The sequence below is a fragment of the Botrytis cinerea genome, chromosome 6 (assembly GCF_000143535.2).
Source record: "Botrytis cinerea B05.10 chromosome 6, complete sequence".
NCBI lineage: Eukaryota > Fungi > Ascomycota > Leotiomycetes > Helotiales > Sclerotiniaceae > Botrytis > Botrytis cinerea.
Genome location: NC_037315.1, coordinates 1,355,017 through 1,374,058, shown reverse-complemented (window position 1 = coordinate 1,374,058; position 19,042 = coordinate 1,355,017). Strand labels below are relative to the sequence as shown.

Genomic DNA, 19,042 nt, shown 5'->3' with positions numbered 1-19,042 from the left:
CTAGCCTAGCCATATAGTCTTGGCGTTATAGAAGCAGACGTTGCCGTGAAATTTGAAATGTTGCATTTACTGATAGGGAATTGGCACTGGGTTATCTAATAACACCAGATCTGCAACAATCTGTGAGTTGGATTGTATACGTGGTTCTCGGCTCGCCAAGCGTACTAATGGCGACATTTTCGAAGAGCCGCTATAAATCATTGACAAGATGCCCGCGAGGTTCTAAAAGTGAATCCGTGTGTAGAAAATCGGCTGGGCGAATCAGGCTGCGCATGTGCTGAATCAATTTATGGTGCAATTCTTGAGTCAATTGATGTCCATTCGTGATATCATCTTTAGGCCCTGCTGTAAAACCATCTATTATTGATTTTCTGCACTGTGATCAAAATTGAATATCAGATAAGAGTGCAATGCGAATGGACAAAGATAAGCGAATTCTGCTTTTAATAAACCTCATTATGTTACTAGCTTGACCTTGCTAGACGATGAAATTATCTCTGGAGCCGCATTCAATCATAACAAGTACATATCCTACTTGTGCAAAGTAGTACATCTTTCCTACGCCATTGCACCAAAACCCTACATTATCACGAAAATCAAAGTCACCTTTTTAACGAGCGATTAATTATCCTCTACCCACTGCTCGAGTCGCTCCACCAGATCGGCTTTCTTCCCCGCACTGTTTAGCCCCTTCGCCAATAGCCAGTCCTTCAGATCAGCCACCTTGAATTTTTCCAATCCTCCATTCGATACCAAATTACTCAACTCCTCTCTATCCATCTCTGACAGTTTTTTAGCCGAACTTTTTACCAAAATCTTTTTCTTCCTCGGCACCTCAGGCTCATCGATTCCCTCATCGCGCTCTCTTTTCAATGCGTTGCCTTTTTCCCTGCACCATTTTTCGTACTCAAAAGCGAGAGTCCGTCCCCATTCGTTAATATACGCTCCACATCTCTTCTCTATCTGCCTGTACTTTGGTACCGTTTTATCTTCCGGGTTTTCAGGAACATCTTCTTCTAGAGCCATAGCTTGGAGGATCCGATAATGCCACTGTAGACTTGGATTTGGGTAGTTCCTTGGATCGTATTGAGCTTTTGGTAACTGTAGTTGTTGTACAACGACGCGCATGTTATCGATCAGTTCATCCGGCGCAACTATAGGAGCTGGCGCTGCTACACTTCTGAGGTCGTCAGCAAAAGGCATAGGATAGAGCCATAGACCAGCGGGGAAAATCTGTTGGTTTGTGGCAGGATCTAGCTTTTCAGCCGAAGGTAAAATAGCGACAATGGCAGGAATAGCATTTTTGCGAGCGATGTACCATCCTAGACCCATTTTCTTATCTTTGAGGAGTTTTTCCCACAGAGCAGAGAAAACTCGAGTTGAGCCAACATAGTCGGCTTCGCTGGGATATATAAATGTTGATTTATGTACAGATGCCCAAAAGGGTAACATGGATTGAGGCTTGAAGCCAATAATGCGAAGTCCTGGTTGTCCAAAATCCTTTAGTTGCTTTTGCTCGTCCGGAGTGAAAAGAACTTGTGAGCCGCCGAATTGATAGGCCTTCTTGATTTCTACCTTCTGAATAACACGAGCTGTGTCTTCGGCCATCTGTGTCGTTTCCAAAGTTGGCTTTTCGGGAACTTCTCCTCCCATCCAAACAAATGTACGTCTGGCTGGAGTTTGTTTGTGGAGAACGTTATATCCATTCACAGATATGGTGAGATTGGGTCCTATTTCGAATGGTAGATTGGAGAATAGAGATCTTTTGGCTACTTGTTTCGAGTTGACGTCCAAGATAAGATTGTTTAGTAGAGACAGTCCATCACCGTTAGATTTGAGACTGTTCGGACCGACAATTGGTGGATCTTCGGCGAGCGGGTCACGATAAATAATATCCTATTTTACTGTTAGAGGAAAGTAACGAAAATCAAGGAGAAGGGGAAATCTAAACGTACATCATAGAATTTAGTGCGATCAAACTCATGGTCACGAGTCGATATAGGGAACAGTTCAATAACAACACCAATATCATACAGATCCTTAGCTCGAACTGCAGCCAATGACTTTTGAGACTTATCTCCAGAATGTGGATCATCTTTATCAGTTATAATGAACAGTCTTCTCGATCCGAAATTGGGCGCTCTTGTTGTGAATATTTGATTGGCACAGAATAACAAGTTGTTCATGTCTAAAGTTTCTTCCGTTGGAATCAATATTTTGTTCGCTTCCTCTTCGTCTTCGACAATCTCCTTCAATGCCCTGACATCCTTGGCGGATGGTATATCGAGATCTGTGAGAAGATAGCAGTGAGGATACACCGAGGTGTCCAATCCACTTTGGTCTTTGAACTTTGTTTCTTCTGTGCCATATAACATGATACCCATCATATCCTTCGGGCTGGAGATGATGCGCTGCTGCATGATCATATGAGCGCACTTAAGAGCGGCAAGCGTGGGACTATCTGTATCGGCTTTCTTCGAATCGGAAGGTGGAGGGGGAGTAAGCATCGATTCGCTGACGTCAATGACGAAAAGAACTGCATCTTTTTGTGTGCGATAGTCCTAATAGTAGCTGTTAGGGTCGATTGAAGCCGGAAGAAGTTATACGAATCTCACAATCTCATCGGCTTCCTCTTCTTCTTCCTCTTCGTCCTCTTCGCGCTTCCACGTTTCTGAATCTGCCATGCTTGTTTATCTTGTTCGAAAGTCAAGGGGATGGATTGAGGATGTAGACTCTAAATCAATGGGTTTCTAACAATCAGGATGTGGACAGTAAATGGATGTTGGTTGAATGTAAACCACAGTAGAGAAAGACGGTATGTGTGGTGTGCAATAGAGAGATATCATGCCATGCCATGTAATGGGGATGGGGATGGGGATGGAGATGGAGATGAGAATGGAAATGCTCAAACGATCAGGTAGACGCGTTGAACCGCGAAAGTGGAGCAACATCTAAAGACGCTAGAGTGCGTCGACACGTGACACAGGCATTCCAAATCTATCCAGATTGATTGGCGCAAAGACATCGGCGTTTCCAGAGCTCCGGCGATCCAAGCATCATGTTAATCCTTGTTCATATTCTAGCCATCGGATAAGAGGGAAAGTTGTCTTTACAGATAATAATATATCTCCGCTGAGAAAAAGTAAAATCTTGCAAACTTAATTCTATGAATTCAACACTCTGTTTGTCCATTGAGTGATAACCGTCTTCTTCTGTCTGCCTTTCGAGTACCCCAAGATGTCTTTTAGAACTCCAAAAGCTGTAGGCCAGCTCACAAAACGAGCTTCACAAGCTACTGTTTCTCGCCTCACTAGTAATACTTCTCCAGCGACAACATCATTATTGCAGAGAAATAGCGCAGACCAATGCAGATCTTTCGCGACTCCGGTACCGCCGGTAACACAAGATGCGACGGGAAGAAGGGGACCAACGGCAATGGTGCTCATGAATATGGGTGGTCCTCAAACTACAGATGAGGTTGGGGATTTCTTGAGTAGATTATTTGTATGTTAATTGTACCCCGCCACCATCATCACCTCTAACAATATACCGCACAGGCAGATGCCGATTTAATTCCTCTCGGACGCTTTCAAAACTACGTTGGCCCTCTCATTTCGAAGCGTCGTACGCCAAAGATTCAAAAGCAATACGCTGCCATTGGCGGCGGTTCCCCAATTCGAAAATGGTCAGAATATCAAGCCGAAGAAATGTGCAAGTTATTGGATAAGATGTCGCCTGAAACTGCACCCCATAAACCCTACGTAGCATTCAGATATGCGAACCCTCTCACAGAAGAAATGTACAACAAGTTATTGGCAGATGGGTTTGGTGGCGGAAAAGGTGGAAGAGCCGTGGCATTCACACAATACCCTCAATACAGTTGTTCGACCACCGGAAGCAGTTTGAACGAATTATGGAAGTGGAGACAAAGACTCGAGGGAAAGGCAGCAGGAAGTCCAAATGGTAACGATGGAACAATCGATTGGAGTGTAATTGATAGATGGCCAGCTCACCCAGGTCTTGTCGAAGCTATTGCACAAAACATCGAAGCTACTCTGGCGACATACCCAGAGAAGGACAGGAAAGACGTCGTGTTACTGTTCTCAGCCCATAGTCTACCAATGTCGGTGGTTAATAGAGGTACGTTTGTCGAATTTGTGGAAGTAATAGGTTGCTAACTCTTTTTAGGTGATCCATATCCTGCTGAGGTCGCTGCTACAGTCTACGCCGTGATGCAAAGATTAGGTCACTCTCATGCATATCGACTTTGCTGGCAATCACAGGTTGGACCTAGTGCATGGCTAGGAGCTCAAACAAGTGATACCGTGGAGGAGTATGTTAAAAAAGGTCAAACGAATCTCATACTCATTCCCGTCGCATTCACATCCGACCATATCGAAACGCTTTACGAATTGGACGAGGAAGTTATTGGAGAGTCAGGCCACAAAGACACCATCAAGAGATCCGAAAGTCTGAATGGATCTCCAGTCTTCATCCAAGCACTAGCCGATATTGCTAAAGCTCACATGGATAGCGGGGTGGCTTGCAGTGTTCAAATGGGACTAAGATGTCCTGGATGCAAGAGTGAGAAATGCGCTGAAACTAAGAAATTCTTTGCTGGACCTGAGAAAGCATTAGCTGTATAAGGAAAGGGGGATAATATTTATGAACATGCATTATGATAGACAGGTCCATTAGCGTATAGAGGATTGAGGAGCGAATTCGAGCGGGATGCACATGTTCAGAAAGTCCGTGTCGGTATCAGGGACAACATCGTACCGATTTTGGTCACTAACCTGATTGATACACTCTGGCGGGTCGCCACACGATGTGGGACTCTTTAGCCACCAACTCTGTAGGCTGGCTGCAATTAATCAGACGTCACCATCTAGACAAGGCATTGGGTGATGAAGAGGAACTAGTTGGTGTGAAGATGAAACCGAAAAGAGTGTAAATGTGAGATTGATGGGTAGCTAGGTAGCTAGGTAGCTTTCAAACCCTAATAAGACAAACGATCAGCCTATTCATTTTCCGAACATTGCTTCACTGATAATGAATGAATATGTCTTCTATAGTCGCCCAACCGAACTGGTACCTTGGTAAGTTGTTATATATGGGCATTATCATTATACGTTATATGTAGGTACGATGTGCACAGTATGTATGATGGATGGCGAATGGAGCACGTGTGTTGGGATTGGTAGATATGTTGGTAGATGCATTCCTGAGCGTGGCTCTCAGCTTGCATAGTCACCGAATGTTAGATGTTAGATAGATAGTGATGAAGTCATCGAATGCAGATTTCCATCCCCGAATATCGTACACCAACCCACAGACACGGAGCATCGAATCCCATGTCGAATTATTAACATTTTTCATGTCTTGACCCAATCGGACAGTGGGAACCGCGAACCGCGATTATCAATCAAGAAATCTCCTTTTATTGCATTCCATCCCTTCTTGAAACAATGTGTTGTAGTAAGATTACCCGGGAAGCAAGGTAGGAGGTAGCTGAGTGGTTTCTTTGCTGTGGAAGATATGGTAGCCAAGTCCGTGTGATATTTGTTGGAAGTCGCCTTTTGCTATGTTTCCGTATGTACCGAGTTCATACTGCTCTATTGCTAATACATCGGTTGGTGTCGTCATATGTGATCTATCTCGCCATATCTTGGTGTGTGGCAGATCGATAGATAGATAGATAGATACATACATACATACATACATACATACATACATACATACATACATACATACATACATACATACACACATACACACATAGGTAACTTCGGGTTCCTTCCTTTTGTTCTCGAACTTCACTCTTTGATTCAGCAAGGAACAGAGTTCGAGACCTGAAGAATAACTATTTGATTGACAACCGTGCGAAGAACCTTAAAAGAAGTTCTCGTGGATTATCTCCTCTATCAGTCTACCTATCACCCAACGCGCACAAACAGAGCCAGGCCTGCCCACTTTTCTGCTTAACTATCTTCCTATCTTGGGCAAGCTGGATTAGATGATAAGCTTGGGTTTGCTTCACTCTCATTTCTAATCAATTAGTGATTCCTTTTGGTATATAACATAGATTCTCCTCCTCCGGTCTCTGCCAGTATTTCCATTACTGGCACGAGAAATTACTGTGAACAAATACTCTAACCTGGCTGCGCCGACGTCATTGTAACTCAATGCCACAATCGAACTTATACTGACCGAGTGGCGATACAACGATAAGATGACGATGAGAATGGAGAACGAACATGCAGACCAACGGCCGGAGGAGCCAATGACCATTTGGGGCGCGATGACTGCTTTGAGGAGGCACACGAGAGTTCGCAAATCGATTTTAACACCGGAGTCTGAGACGGCTCCATTACTGGGCAATGAGAGGGCACAAGAGGGGCAAAGACATGGAGGAAATGAGGAGACATCATGGGAGGGGCATGGGGATTTTGCGGGGCTAACATGGTGGCATAAACCATCTGTATGTTCTGCGCAATTTCTTTTGGCTCAATATATACTAACATGTGCGTTCTCAGGTATACTGGCTCATATTTCCGTTCTTCCTGCTGGCTCTCGCAGTAGGTGGAATCATCGTACCGAAACTCAATCTCATCCTCGCCCTCGTATGTCGATCGTATCTCGCAGAGAGATCTTCTCAGGATCCAAACTTCCTTTTCGCTCCTGTGTTACTCGGATCCGATAATCCTCAATGCAGAATTCCTGAAGTACAATCGCTGGTCACTAAGTTTATGTTAGCTATCACGGTCATTACAGGAATATTCAGCGCCATTATGTCCCCAGTGCTTGGGGCTTGGTCTGATCGACATGGAAGAAAGAAGATTCTGGTGATTTCAAGCATAGGTAGTTTCCTGACAGAAATTGTTACCATTCTTGCTGGGAAATATCCAGATGTTGTTTCATACAAGTGGCTGCTTGCCGGTGCCATATTTGACGGCCTCTGTGGTTCTTTCATTGCGGGAATGGCACTCACTCATGCATATGCAGCAGACTGCACTGCTCCCCCTAAAAGGGCGGTAGCTTTTGCCTATTTTCACGCCTGTTTGTTTTCTGGAATCGCATTTGGTCCTCTGCTTGCTGCAGCATTACTTCGCTTAACCGATAGCTTGCTCACGGTATTCTATGTAGCTCTCGGCATACATACCTTCTTTATTCTTTTCTTACTCTTGGTAGTACCTGAATCACTCACTCAAAAACGTCAACAAATTGCTCGTGAAAAACATGCCGTTGAAGCTCTGCTCACAGCCAACCAAACCTGGTTGGGAAAACTGACAAGAAAAAATCCTCTTGCAACTCTCAAAGTTTTGTGGCCCACTGGTGACGGAAACACCAAACACGTCCGCGCAAATCTTGTTCTACTTGCAACTGTCGATACTATTATCTTTGGCGTTGCCATGGGGGTCATGACCGTCATCATTTATTACTCAGGCTATCAATTTGGATGGAAGACTTCTGAGACAAGTCTGTACATGTCAGTGGTCAACAGTACTCGAGTTTTTACGCTTGTCGTTATCCTCCCTATTTTCAATTACCTCGTCAGGACGATACCTCGAAGAAGACAGCGCAGAGAGTCAGGGCTCGTCGTTCCAGAAAATCATTCTGGTGCTGATTCAACTGATCTTATTGTTATTCGACTTTCTATTCTCTTTGAAATTATTGGATATTTAGGATTCACAGTAGCCCGTAGTGGCCCGCTTTTTGTGGTATCTGGAATCATGGCTTCAATGGGTGGTGTAGGTTCTCCAACATTACAATCGGCATTAACCAAGCACGTACCCCACGATCAAATAGGACAACTCTTAGGTGCTACAGGTTTATTACATGCTTTAGCGAGAGTTGTTTGCCCTACAATCTTCAATCTAATTTACGCTCAAACTGTTGGTACCTATCCACAGACAGTCTTTCTAGTCTTGACGGCATGTTTTGTGTTGGGTTTTACTTTCAGTTGGTTTATTCGACCTAATGGTATGCTCCTCCCTGTTCGATTCCATATGTATGGTTACTGATACACAATAGTTTCTCTTGAACTCCAAACTCCGAAACGACCAAGCTCACCAGAAATTATGGATAGTGTAGATGTTCGCAATGACGAACAAGTTGTTGGTGTTTAATTTATTCTTCTTCTTCTTGTCTCAAGTACATATTGTATAACAGACGTTTATTGGTACATACTTTGAGTTGCGCATGAGATACCTCGTGGTTGGATACACGATTTTCTTTTGTAAAGGGTGGTTTTGCATGCTGGCGTTGGGGGTTAAGATGGTTGACAGCACACGTAGCGACGGATGCGCGTATTGATATTTGGATTGGAGTATAGTACAATCACGTATACTCGAGCGATTATTTTTTGGTGGATTTTTCATATTCAGTTTGCGTGAGCCACAGTATGTGGCATGATAGAGGTGCATAGCAAGATAACAGACAAGTAGTTGAATGAAGGCCGACGGGCTTTGCGGTTCTTATATTGGTGTTCAGAGATTCGTAGGATACACACACACACACACATACACACATGTATGATATTTACTTCAAATCTAATCCAATTTTGGTCGCATATTTCAGTAATCGTCATTATTCGTATCTTCCTGTCTGATATCAAATTTCCAGCATAAGCATCGGAGTGATCGGTAATTTAAGCAACAATCCTTCTTTCAGGGGTGGGCGAAAGAGTTAGTAATCTCTCTTCTCCAGAATTTGAATTCATTGAATTACATACAGTTTGTTCAATGGGTAGCTTGTAGTGTGTAGTTGTGAAATTTATAAGGCTTGCAATGGATCTATAGATCTAGATGTAATTTTCTATCTGTAAAGTTTTGAGATTGGGAGATGAGGTTAATTTTTGTATGCTCGGAACGATGGGTGGATGGGTGGTACGGAAAAGCTATATTTACATACACCCTTGTCGCACGCATGCGTGCACCGCCACGATCGATACCCCTGATCTGAAGTGATCTGAAGTGGTCTGGATTTTGGACGGAACGGAAGGGAAAGGAGAGGAAAGGGGAAGAGAGGAGAGGAGAGAAAAGGAAGGGGAGATGCGGTTTGTGTCGGGAGGGAGATTGATTGATAGGATGGGTGCTTGAAATAGAGTTTGGGATGGGGATGGGGATGAGGATGAGGATGAGGATGAGATTTGGTGGAGTTTGATTAGGGGGTGGTGGGATGGTGGGAATTTGGGAATTTGGGAATCTGAGCTTGTGTTTGGGTTTGTGCTTGTGGTTGTAGCATGCGTGCGGCTGACTAGTTACTGGTGGGGGATTTGGGATGGAGTTTTTACTTTTCTTATTATTATTTTTTGAAGGGGGGAGAAGGAGGGGAGAATATCCATTCGAAATGAGGGGATGGGGTTTTGACGTATAGTGGGATTGGGTATACGGGTGCTGAGATGTAGGATTCCTAGGTGTGTGTTTGATGGTGATGGCGATGGTGATGGCGATGGCGTGCGAGATGCTGTGGGAATGGAATAAACTGTGGCGGAGAGGTGAATAGAGAGGGTGGGATGGATGGGTGTTTGACTTATGGGATGCGATGTGATACAATGATATGATATAATGTATGATGTGCTATTTATTGGAAGGAGAAAAGCCCTGTCTGCGAAAGAAATTATGGTTTCTGATCCTTTGGATTGGGTTACACTGTTGCTGACGGATGGAATCGAAATTCGGAAGAGTAGACAGCTAGGCTTGGAGATATGAGATGTATATCATGTGGATTATTTCTTCAATCCACTTTTTTCTCTTCTGGTTTTTCTTTGAGAATTCTTCGTTATTGATTTTGGTGGTGATTCTGCAATTTCGTTTTTGGCTTTGCGAATCCAATTTGTCGTTCCTTACTGAAGTCGTGGTATACATTCGTTATTTTTCTTCGTACACTCTTTTCGTGGCAAGCTTTCTAGTCTTTTGTGGTTTGAACAAAGATAAAGTATTTGAATACATTTGTTCGAACGTGCTTTTTTTACCTGTTATTTCATTTGGAGGAATTGTTCTAAAGGGTTAGACTCAAATAATTCGATATGCGTCTTACGATAGGAGAAGCGGCAGCGATATTGCTGATTGCTCTACCAAACTTGGTAAGATACACTTTTCCTCTCTGCTCTGATATTAGCAAGGGTTTCTTCTTCCAGAAAGGATTCTGACACCCATAACCACAGATCTCAGCACTCCCGGTCAACACTGGCGCTAATGTAGAACAACTCGTTCCGCTCACTTCAGTGGGTAGGAGAGCAGCGGGAGAATTGGAGACATTGGTTCCCGTCACGCAGGTTAAGAGAGATGATGAGTCTCTTACTTCATGGACGTTGGATCCGGAGAAGAGATCTAATGGAGAGGTGGAGGTGTTGGTACCGGTCGTGGGAAGGGATCTGGAGAAGCTTGTTCCGATTACGGGGAGAGACTTGGAGAAACTCGTTCCTGTTGTATCTTCTCATTCAAAGAGAGATCTGGAAAAGCTTGTTCCAATTACTGGAAGGGACTTGGAGAAACTTGTTCCAATTGCGGGGAGAGATCTGGAGAAGCTTGTTCCAATTGCGGGGAGGGATCTGGAGAAACTTGTTCCAATTGCGGGCAGAGATCTGGAGAAGCTTGTTCCGGTTACTCCCAGAGATGTTGGGGGATTGGAGGAGAGGAAAACCATCCCTCCTGCTGATCAATTGGATCCTGGATCGATGGCTCCAGATGCTATTAAAACTGTGGAGAAAAGAAAGACTATCCCCCCTGCTGATCAATTAGACCCTGGATCTGTCTCTCCAGACTCTGTAAGTTCTTCCTCTCATATCAAAAAATTCGATCTCATTACTGACAGAGTCAAGATTAAAAACAACGATAGAAGACAAGAGTACGCTCACACAAAAACTGTCATAGCAACAGTCCTAGAAACCGTCACTGGTGGTGTTGGTATTCCAGGATATCCCGCTACAGCAGTTAGTGAGATTACAAGTGCACATGTTTCAACTGTCACTCATCTTCCATCTACTTTTACCGCTGTCGTAACAGCAGATGCTTCATCTAGCATTGATACCACGTGTACAGAAAGTGCCACCTCTACTGGGCCCGGAGGCGTCGTTACCACTATTCCTTTGTCCTCAAGCACTAAAGCAGCTATCATAACTACAACTTCTACGGGCGTCAAAACAGGAGTAACGAGTGCGCCAGTTATCTCCAATGGAGGCACTAGCACAAAGGAAAGTGCGAAGACAAGTGGAACTATCACCAGTAAATTAACCTCATCCGGTACCGAAAAAGCACCATCGGAAACCGGAGCATTCGAAACTGAAAAAAATGGTACTCACCCTAGTGCAACTGGAAGGTTCCGTCTTTCGGGAACAGGCGATGTTAGTTCAAAGACGAGCATTACTTCTGCGAAACCATCGGCTTCAGGCTCGGTTACTACAATTGTTGAGTCGAGCACGACAAGAATCTATACTACCGTCGACGCGAGTGGAAGCGGATCTTCCTCCAAAGCTACTACGAGTGCTACGTCGAGTATCAAAGCGACTAACGAAGGCACCAGTACTTCCATCGTTGGAGCAGGACCCACCGATGTCAAATCTTCAAGCAGTAGCGGTGTGAAACTCATTTCTACATCTACATCTACATCCGCTATTGTATCTTCCACACATCCCGCTTCGGTGACTCCTTCGAGTAAAGTTGCAAGTGTGACGTCCAGCGCTCATACTTCGACTGCAACAAGTATTAAGCATACGACTTCGTCGACCAGTGTGAAAGCCACAACTTCGAGTGCTAAAGCGTCGAGTACACTCGTGACTTCGGTTAAGGCTTCGAGTACCCCTGCGGCGGCGCCAGCAATGACGAGTAAGATTGTTTATTCAGGCGTGCAGAAAGTAGAGCCTTTCAAGGCTTGAGTGGGTTGAGGAAGAAGTGGTAGGTTGAAGGGTGGCGTAGAAAGTTACGAGAAAGAGGAAAAGAGGGGGGAGGAATGAGATTTGTCTGGATAAGGAGTCGGCAAGTGGGAGTTTGAGTTGTTTACATTCTTTATATTTGTTCTTTAAATGTGTTGATATCCCTATATGATACTTATTTACCACATTGTTGCCACTAGTTTGAAAATTGGAAAGCTTTTATGCGTGTTTCTTCTCGAGAAAGTTGTTGCGTCTTGCATACTTTTGAAGATACTCCGGCGGCCCATCAGGCTACCTCCAGATATATAATGCATAAAATCTTTATCTTTAACTCAGCAGTACTAACTGCTTATAAAGAACTCTAGATGTATAGAATGTTTATCTTTTTATCTCCCTCCCCTTTAGGGCGCCCATCCAAAGCACAGAATAGTATGTCTTAATTATCAGATCTTTGAGCGTGCCATTTGCACATTTTTGGGACGCGACGGATGCTGAAATGCTCACCCACTTGCAGTGTCACCCAGAGATGAACAGCTTCAAAAGCTATAATAACTATTGCTGGTTCTTGTCTTGAAGATTCTGATAGAGAAGGGCTTCAAAAGGTGGAGAAGAATTTAACAACACAGTCTGCAAAGAACATTCAATTTCATCGTGATCCGTTCGGATTCCAGTAGTGACTAGACAGATGGACGGAACATTAGAGGTTAAGGGCTAGTACAGGAACGACTTGTTTGACATGTTCCTTACTTAACTGAAGTTGAATGTGGTTCAGACGATATGAGATTCATTTTACAGTATCTATTTTCAAAAAAAATCACTCGCAATGGCCCAAGATTGAAAAGGTAGTATTTTTCATTGGGGGAAAGTAAAGAATAAAAAGAAAAGAGTGTGAAGGGGAAGCATAAGAGCTTGACAGCAACTTTGATATCAGGCTCCATGTTGCAGGCCATTCGATGAACTTGTAACCAGAGAGGTTGCTTCTTCATGCCATGATTGATTGTATGAGATTTAATCTTCTTTGGTGAGTTCCATTGGTACAAATAATCCTGTCCTGGACTTTGCTACAGACAAACATTAAAATAGGAGAGAATTAGATTCCCAGAAAGCAACTGCTTACAAATTATAAAGTCTTCATCGCTGGAGGAAGGACAAATTAAGATCGGGAGAAATAACTTCCGAGCGGTGTAGCTTAGCGTGATTTAAGCCGGCATTAAATTTTGGACTAGCGTTTGCAATGATAGGTTAATCTTTCTTTTTCGCAAAGTTCAAATTTATATTCAGTCTCACTCATCAACTTTTTATCTTCATATCCACAAGTCTACCATCCACTATGCCTATCTCAAAGAAAGACAGAGTACGTATATCATGATCAATGGCAACATTCAAAGAATCATCAATTAACCTTGGCATACAGATTGCTCGTGAGCACAAGAAGGCCGATAAGGAAGGCACCCGCGCCCCGGTCAAGGCAAATGGTCTTCCTGTCAAGGCAGCCGCACCAAAGTCCAAAGTACGTCTCTAATATAGATATTTCTCATGGCATTCTTTCCTCGGGATCTCCACCATTGCTTCATTTGTGGCTAACTTCACCTATAGTGCGAGTTCTGCAAGATGGAGTTGGTCAACACAAACAAGGCACAATTGATAAGCCATGCTACAAAGCACGAAGATAAGGGATGGACCAAGGAGAAGTGCTGGCCAAATGATTTCACCGCTTAAACGAATGGACAAATGAAATCACAGTATGGCGGAAAATGATACCATGAATTGTTGGGGAGTAAGGCGAAATCAGTCATCCTGAGGGAATTGCATATTCCGATGAAGGGTCTAGGGGAATGAGGGACATATTTTACGAAGCCGACTATTGGGATCCCCGAATAGCAATTATGAATGATCGTTCCCTCACAATATACTTCCAATTTTTCTCCTGGTGAGTATGAACTGTCGTAGGTAGGTGGTTTCACTCTTTCAACGCTTGTATAATTCTTCGTTGTCACTCCGTGTTTTATGTCTTCCAAGACTTATCATTAAATTTGGGGGGAGGGGAGGGGCTTTGAAACTTGGGCTCTGGATCAGAAAGTTCACTTCAGAGCCTGACTATTCCTCAGTCGGAAACAAGAAAGCTCAGAAAGGCATGTTTTCTCACACTCCCGAGTGGGCTATCCAATGTTTCATCTTTTTACCTACTTCGTGACGAATACTTGGCCCGTTATTGTATCTGCAAGACATCAGGATGGATTCATAGGAGGGTTGAAGAATTTTGACACAAACAGCTCACTCAAAGTATGGACTACGTGGAATGGCCTGATTTATCCACACATACGGGATTGGCCAGAATGAACCATGAAACCAGTAAATCTATCTAACTTCCACGACGTCTGAATTAGAAAGGTCCAGCGGGCTCCTTCGCCGTGACATTCACTGTAACTAGCGATGATCAAACGAAGTCGTGTTACCCACCATATCTCTTGGCCCTTCCCTGACGTGTACACGAATGTTAAGACATACTACCCAAAAATCGTGAGGAAATTTTTACTGACGATCTCTCAATTCAGGATTAGATATTCGAGTTTATGCCACATATACAAATACTTGTATTACTTACATTGCTGAATCCGGTAAAGTGTAGAACTTAAGGGCTTGGACGAGGGACTTGGACAAGGGACTGCATCACAAGATTATGTTAATAGATTTCACTAATGATTTACTGTGTAAGAAACGTCACACATTCCAAAGACAAGGAAATTTGCTACATTGTGTTGTGTAATCTAATGAGCTCCCTGAAGGAGCTATTTTTCTTTTTAAGAAATAATGGTCAAGAACGCTCTCCTGCACAGACTTTCGGATGACTGTCGGCCCGAAGGTACCTTCTGAACCAAATCCAACAACCACTGCTCTTCTCAAGACCTCTGGAAACCTACACATTCTTATTTGTTCCACGACAACCCAAAGACACCTGATCTACCCACCAGTATTACCAACTCCACTTATCATAGTTTGATAGCTTCAATAATATAGCTGGTGACTATAGCTACATTTTCCCTCGGGTTTGAACATTTGATTTTTCGTTTTTCTCTCCTGCCATTGTGGATAGAAAGTCAAGAAAAGTGATGTGGGCCTGATGATACATCAGAGTGTCATTCTTTGCTGTGAGCTGTTGATAAGTTTCTGGATGCCACAAAGAGAGAAAGCGAGTGATATACACTTGTGGAAGGGAAAGACAACGGCACCTAGAATAAAGTGTAGGTGCTTCACTTTCCAACTAGGGTAGAGTTTATGATGAATTTTCAACGTGTGGTTTTTGTAGAATACTCCATGTAAACACCTGGGTTTTGTCATCTGAATGACCCATTCCAAGCGACTCTGTTCTGAGGTTTGATTGTTTGAGGCAATGAGAACGACTGGACATGGTCCAAGGATCCGATAGATTCAGCATCTTCGTCTTTCTCGGGATCATACTCTCGTTCAATGATATTCGAGTCAACCTGGTATATCGTCTCGTGCTGCTTTGGTCTTGAAGTAGGCTCTATTCTTCTTCCCCTACGTTCTTCGGACATTCGAGAAAACCGATCCTTTTGGGAAGCACGCTCAGCAGGGGACATGATTTGGGGTCGGTAATATGGATTCGGCTCAAGCTGTGGAGGGAAATTGAAACCATATGTTTGCGGGGGGTCAGGTACTTCGTATAAGCGCTGAGAGGGTGGTGGTGGCCGACTTCGATGTCGATCTTGACCACCACGAGCGATGATAGATGTATAGCCTGGAGAACGAGCATACGGTGGCTGGCTATGTTGCCGAACTTCTGAACGATAGGGAAAATGGATACTCGTGGGGGTTGGTTGTGGGGTCATTGATCTAACAGAGGGAAAGGCTGCCGCCTTGGCGGGTTGGGGCGTCATTGAGCGATCTGGTTGCGTGGAGCCTGGGCGCACAATTTCATGAGGAACATCGTTTTCGGAAAAGTGTCTAGTTAGTGGTAGCCGCTCCGCAGCACTTCTTCCATATGATCTAGGATCGGATTGCCCATCATGCATTCCGTTGAGGTTCACCGACCGATTAGTACGACGCAAGGCATCTCTAGACACAGACCTCTCTTGAGATGGAGTCGGTAGACGGGGTGTATGGCCGTCGAGTAGGCCGTTCACCTTATTGCCTTTGGATTTTAAATCCGCTAGTTGCGAAAGGATTCGATCTGCTATCATGTTAGCTTGAAGTCTCCAAGTTCTGTGTAATACGAACTTCATACCCTCTAGATCTTCTGTTCTTGGTCTTTTACCCATCAAACGCTGAAACTCGAGAGTTTCTTCTAAGGCGTCCGCTATAGTAGTGGTCAGCGATAAAGTATACTAAGAGAGCATTCGATATTCGGGAACTCACCAATAGTGCGCAGCTCAGCCGCCACATCTCTGCCACTTGAACCAAATCTTTTCGCCATCATGGAATTGAATTGTTCCTTTCTTTTTTCTCCTTTGGCAGATACAGGAGCCATGTTGTCAACTTTTCCTCGACCAGCCATATTTTCAAATATAGAAACCACAGTCTTGAAGAGTAACTTTTCTTGACTGAGATGGAGGTCCGAATTTATATATAACACATCCTCCAGAAAATCTCGGATATTTCCCGAGTGAAACTCCTCACCCGGCTTATTTCGCACGTACACGTCCGCTGCTGTACAAACTTGGTCCACGTTGGTCAACTTGTTGAAACCGGGATATTGCCACGCTCTTTATGAGGATTGGTTCGACCACACCAATGAGATACTACTGGCAATTAGCATATTATCATGCAGAAAAATGATCGACATTTGCTGGAGAATTAGATTTCTTGGCTATAGTAATGAAAACGTCTCCTAGAAAGGTCGCACAAACTCACTGAAGGCATTACAAATCGCACCGTCGTCTATTTAGGGGGGCTATATCGTAAAAGTCACGCGGAAACTAATGTTGGTTGAGACGATAACAAGGAAATTTTCTGATATGAAGGTCTGACCAGGTCCTGAAAATTATTCACCAATATCTCGGTCAGATCAGTATCTGACAAGGTCGAATTTCTTATTGATTTAATAGATCACGTGATAGAAATTCGCACGCTTCGATGGATATAAAACTGGCGCCGTATAAATTTGCTCTAAAATCATCGATTTCGACCAGAAACAACTGTCTTGATACTAATTTGGTGATTTTTCATTTGCTCCCTCGCAGCCAGAATCAAGGAAATTGGTGGCTACTTTGCATCTCGAAACATTTTCCTTCATCAATTACAGTTCACAGGCTTGACAGGGTAAAGATGGATCATTTTGTGCTTACCTTTCGCCCCAAGGAAGAATCTTCTGGTAAGTAAGCATTGATTCGCTATTGGTGTAGTCTCAAAAGTCTCAATAACTAACCTTTTCAAGTCCCACAAAGACAGGTATCGAATGCTTTTCAACCTCGAATGCCTACCATCAATGAATATGCCACTTTGACTGTCGGAACCTCTAGTACGATTAAACATCCTCTTGGTACCTCAAGTCTTGATGGAGGAAACTATGGAGCTCCTGCCTGTGCCATAGATTTCATTGACGCGATCTTACCATCTACCTCTCTAAGCCCACTAGGATTTACCAAGCCATTATCTGGTCAACCAATCTCGGTCAAAATACCTACTACCAATGCTGTTTGTACATCTTGGTGTGAGTACACGATGCAGTATATGACGTACGATCCTACAACAGGCATGCAAGTCTTGCCAATCCCAGTCGATCTATTGGCTAGATTCATCATCGAAGAAGCCATCAAAGCCGATACTCCTCTACAAAAGCTTGCCCATATCTGTTTGGTTAAATACTCTTGTTATGAAAAAGGATCTCGTGAGTCGGAAGTCGTGAGTTTGGTTTGGGGGTTGATTCAGAAACATGTACATTGATAGGGTCAATCCTCAACCTGGGGTTTACTTTGTGTTTCGGATTGTTGAGGATTATGAGGTCGGGGTTTGGGACATTGAACAGCAGAATCATGATAGAGAGTGTAATTAATCAATTTAGAGGCATATTTGGGTGATTACTTGGGTATTGGTTCGATTAATTGGGCGTTTGAGGATCTCCGTGAGTTCTTATCGATGGTATTTATTGAGATGTTTTTGTGCTACATTGAGAAGAAATTGGTTGGTCCTAGTCAAATAATCTTGTGAATACAATAAATGAGATCAGGCATCTATTTCGAACAAGTAGTTTTGATAGGTCTGTTCTATTGTTGCGAGTGAAAATTTCTTTTATGGTACATAGTTAGACAATGAATTTTGCTTGGATTGATAGGCCTTTCTATGATTTTGCAGGATTAGATCTGGATTGTTATCATTCTGACTTGAGCTTTGATAGTCTAGCTATAAATAAGTATTGTGAGCGATACTTCTTGTCAAGTCTGTTTAGAGATTGAGTGAATTACTTGTAAGAACCTCAAAGAATGTAAAGATCGTATACTTATCAATGGATTTTTGACGGCTGGGCAGCTTGTTTTGTTTCTAGACAGGAGATCAAGATAGGTAATTGTGGAAAAATATTCGGTGATTTATCTGGTTGATGGGGTCTCAAAATGGGACGGAAGAAAGATGCAAATAAATCTCATCCATCGGATAGCGTCTAGATATTTGAGGACCTGAGAATATTAAAAGTAATTGAGACCTGACAGTTGAAAATATAAATAGAAGTTTAAGGCACAGGGGATATCCTTTAACTTTTTTACCAGCTTATCAGTAAATGAGAGAAATCTAAATAGAATATTTCAAACAGAGGGAATTTTAGTCGCTGTAGTCTAGCGATGGGCGAATAAGATGTACTGCATCTAATCTCTGTCTCTTGATATGACCATGGAGACGGTGAATACAACATAATACCACGGCTCACAAAAGCTAGGACTAGGAAACCTATATATTGTAAGGCTGAGGTACCAAGTGCTGTCACATGATCTATGTACCCGCATAATTATTTTGATGACTCGTACTCTCTCCTATTCTACAGGTGCGTTCCGACGACTCGCTCCGTTCCTTGTCAGTCTCTCCCTCAGAGTTTCGACTAATAGCGATGATCAAAATTCAGTCAATCATAATACCCATTACGACATATCGTCAGCTTGTTTGCTTAGGATTTAGACGTTACATTTTGTTTTCATGTCACTCAATTTTTTTATGTTT

The 19,042-nt window shown here is 43.3% G+C and overlaps 7 protein-coding genes across 7 annotated transcripts; 5 read left to right on the top strand and 2 right to left on the bottom strand.

The window, feature by feature from the left end:
• Positions 1–53: 53 nt before the first annotated feature.
• Bcku70 lies at positions 54–2,907 on the bottom strand. The gene is made up of 3 exons (XM_001545419.2): positions 2,616–2,907; positions 1,956–2,561; positions 54–1,896 (listed from the first exon to the last, which is right to left on the bottom strand). The coding sequence occupies exons 1-3, from the start codon at positions 2,682–2,684 to the stop codon at positions 622–624; spliced, it is 1,950 nt and encodes a 649-aa protein (XP_001545469.2). The 5' UTR covers positions 2,685–2,907; the 3' UTR covers positions 54–621.
• A 207-nt stretch (positions 2,908–3,114) lies between these two features.
• Bchem15 lies at positions 3,115–5,027 on the top strand. Its single transcript, XM_024693492.1, has 3 exons — positions 3,115–3,504; positions 3,558–4,140; positions 4,189–5,027. The coding sequence occupies exons 1-3, from the start codon at positions 3,238–3,240 to the stop codon at positions 4,644–4,646; spliced, it is 1,308 nt and encodes a 435-aa protein (XP_024549278.1). The 5' UTR covers positions 3,115–3,237; the 3' UTR covers positions 4,647–5,027.
• A 754-nt stretch (positions 5,028–5,781) lies between these two features.
• BCIN_06g03970 (hypothetical protein) lies at positions 5,782–8,572 on the top strand. The gene is made up of 3 exons (XM_024693491.1): positions 5,782–6,481; positions 6,537–7,983; positions 8,035–8,572. The coding sequence occupies exons 1-3, from the start codon at positions 6,233–6,235 to the stop codon at positions 8,127–8,129; spliced, it is 1,791 nt and encodes a 596-aa protein (XP_024549277.1). The 5' UTR covers positions 5,782–6,232; the 3' UTR covers positions 8,130–8,572.
• Positions 8,573–9,794: 1,222 nt separating this feature from the next.
• Positions 9,795–12,161, top strand: BCIN_06g03960 (hypothetical protein). Its single transcript, XM_024693490.1, has 3 exons — positions 9,795–10,087; positions 10,169–10,771; positions 10,826–12,161. Exons 1-3 carry the CDS (start codon positions 10,031–10,033, stop codon positions 11,876–11,878), a joined length of 1,713 nt encoding a protein of 570 aa, XP_024549276.1. The 5' UTR covers positions 9,795–10,030; the 3' UTR covers positions 11,879–12,161.
• Positions 12,162–13,115: 954 nt separating this feature from the next.
• Positions 13,116–13,793, top strand: BCIN_06g03950 (hypothetical protein). Its single transcript, XM_001556059.2, has 3 exons — positions 13,116–13,229; positions 13,290–13,385; positions 13,472–13,793. The coding sequence occupies exons 1-3, from the start codon at positions 13,206–13,208 to the stop codon at positions 13,592–13,594; spliced, it is 243 nt and encodes an 80-aa protein (XP_001556109.1). The 5' UTR covers positions 13,116–13,205; the 3' UTR covers positions 13,595–13,793.
• Positions 13,794–14,622: 829 nt separating this feature from the next.
• Positions 14,623–16,539, bottom strand: BCIN_06g03940 (hypothetical protein). The gene is made up of 3 exons (XM_024693489.1): positions 16,253–16,539; positions 16,122–16,193; positions 14,623–16,067 (listed from the first exon to the last, which is right to left on the bottom strand). Exons 1-3 carry the CDS (start codon positions 16,389–16,391, stop codon positions 15,211–15,213), a joined length of 1,068 nt encoding a protein of 355 aa, XP_024549275.1. The 5' UTR covers positions 16,392–16,539; the 3' UTR covers positions 14,623–15,210.
• A 444-nt stretch (positions 16,540–16,983) lies between these two features.
• Positions 16,984–18,065, top strand: BCIN_06g03930 (hypothetical protein). Its single transcript, XM_024693488.1, has 2 exons — positions 16,984–17,207; positions 17,271–18,065. Exons 1-2 carry the CDS (start codon positions 17,162–17,164, stop codon positions 17,777–17,779), a joined length of 555 nt encoding a protein of 184 aa, XP_024549274.1. The 5' UTR covers positions 16,984–17,161; the 3' UTR covers positions 17,780–18,065.
• Positions 18,066–19,042: the final 977 nt, after the last annotated feature.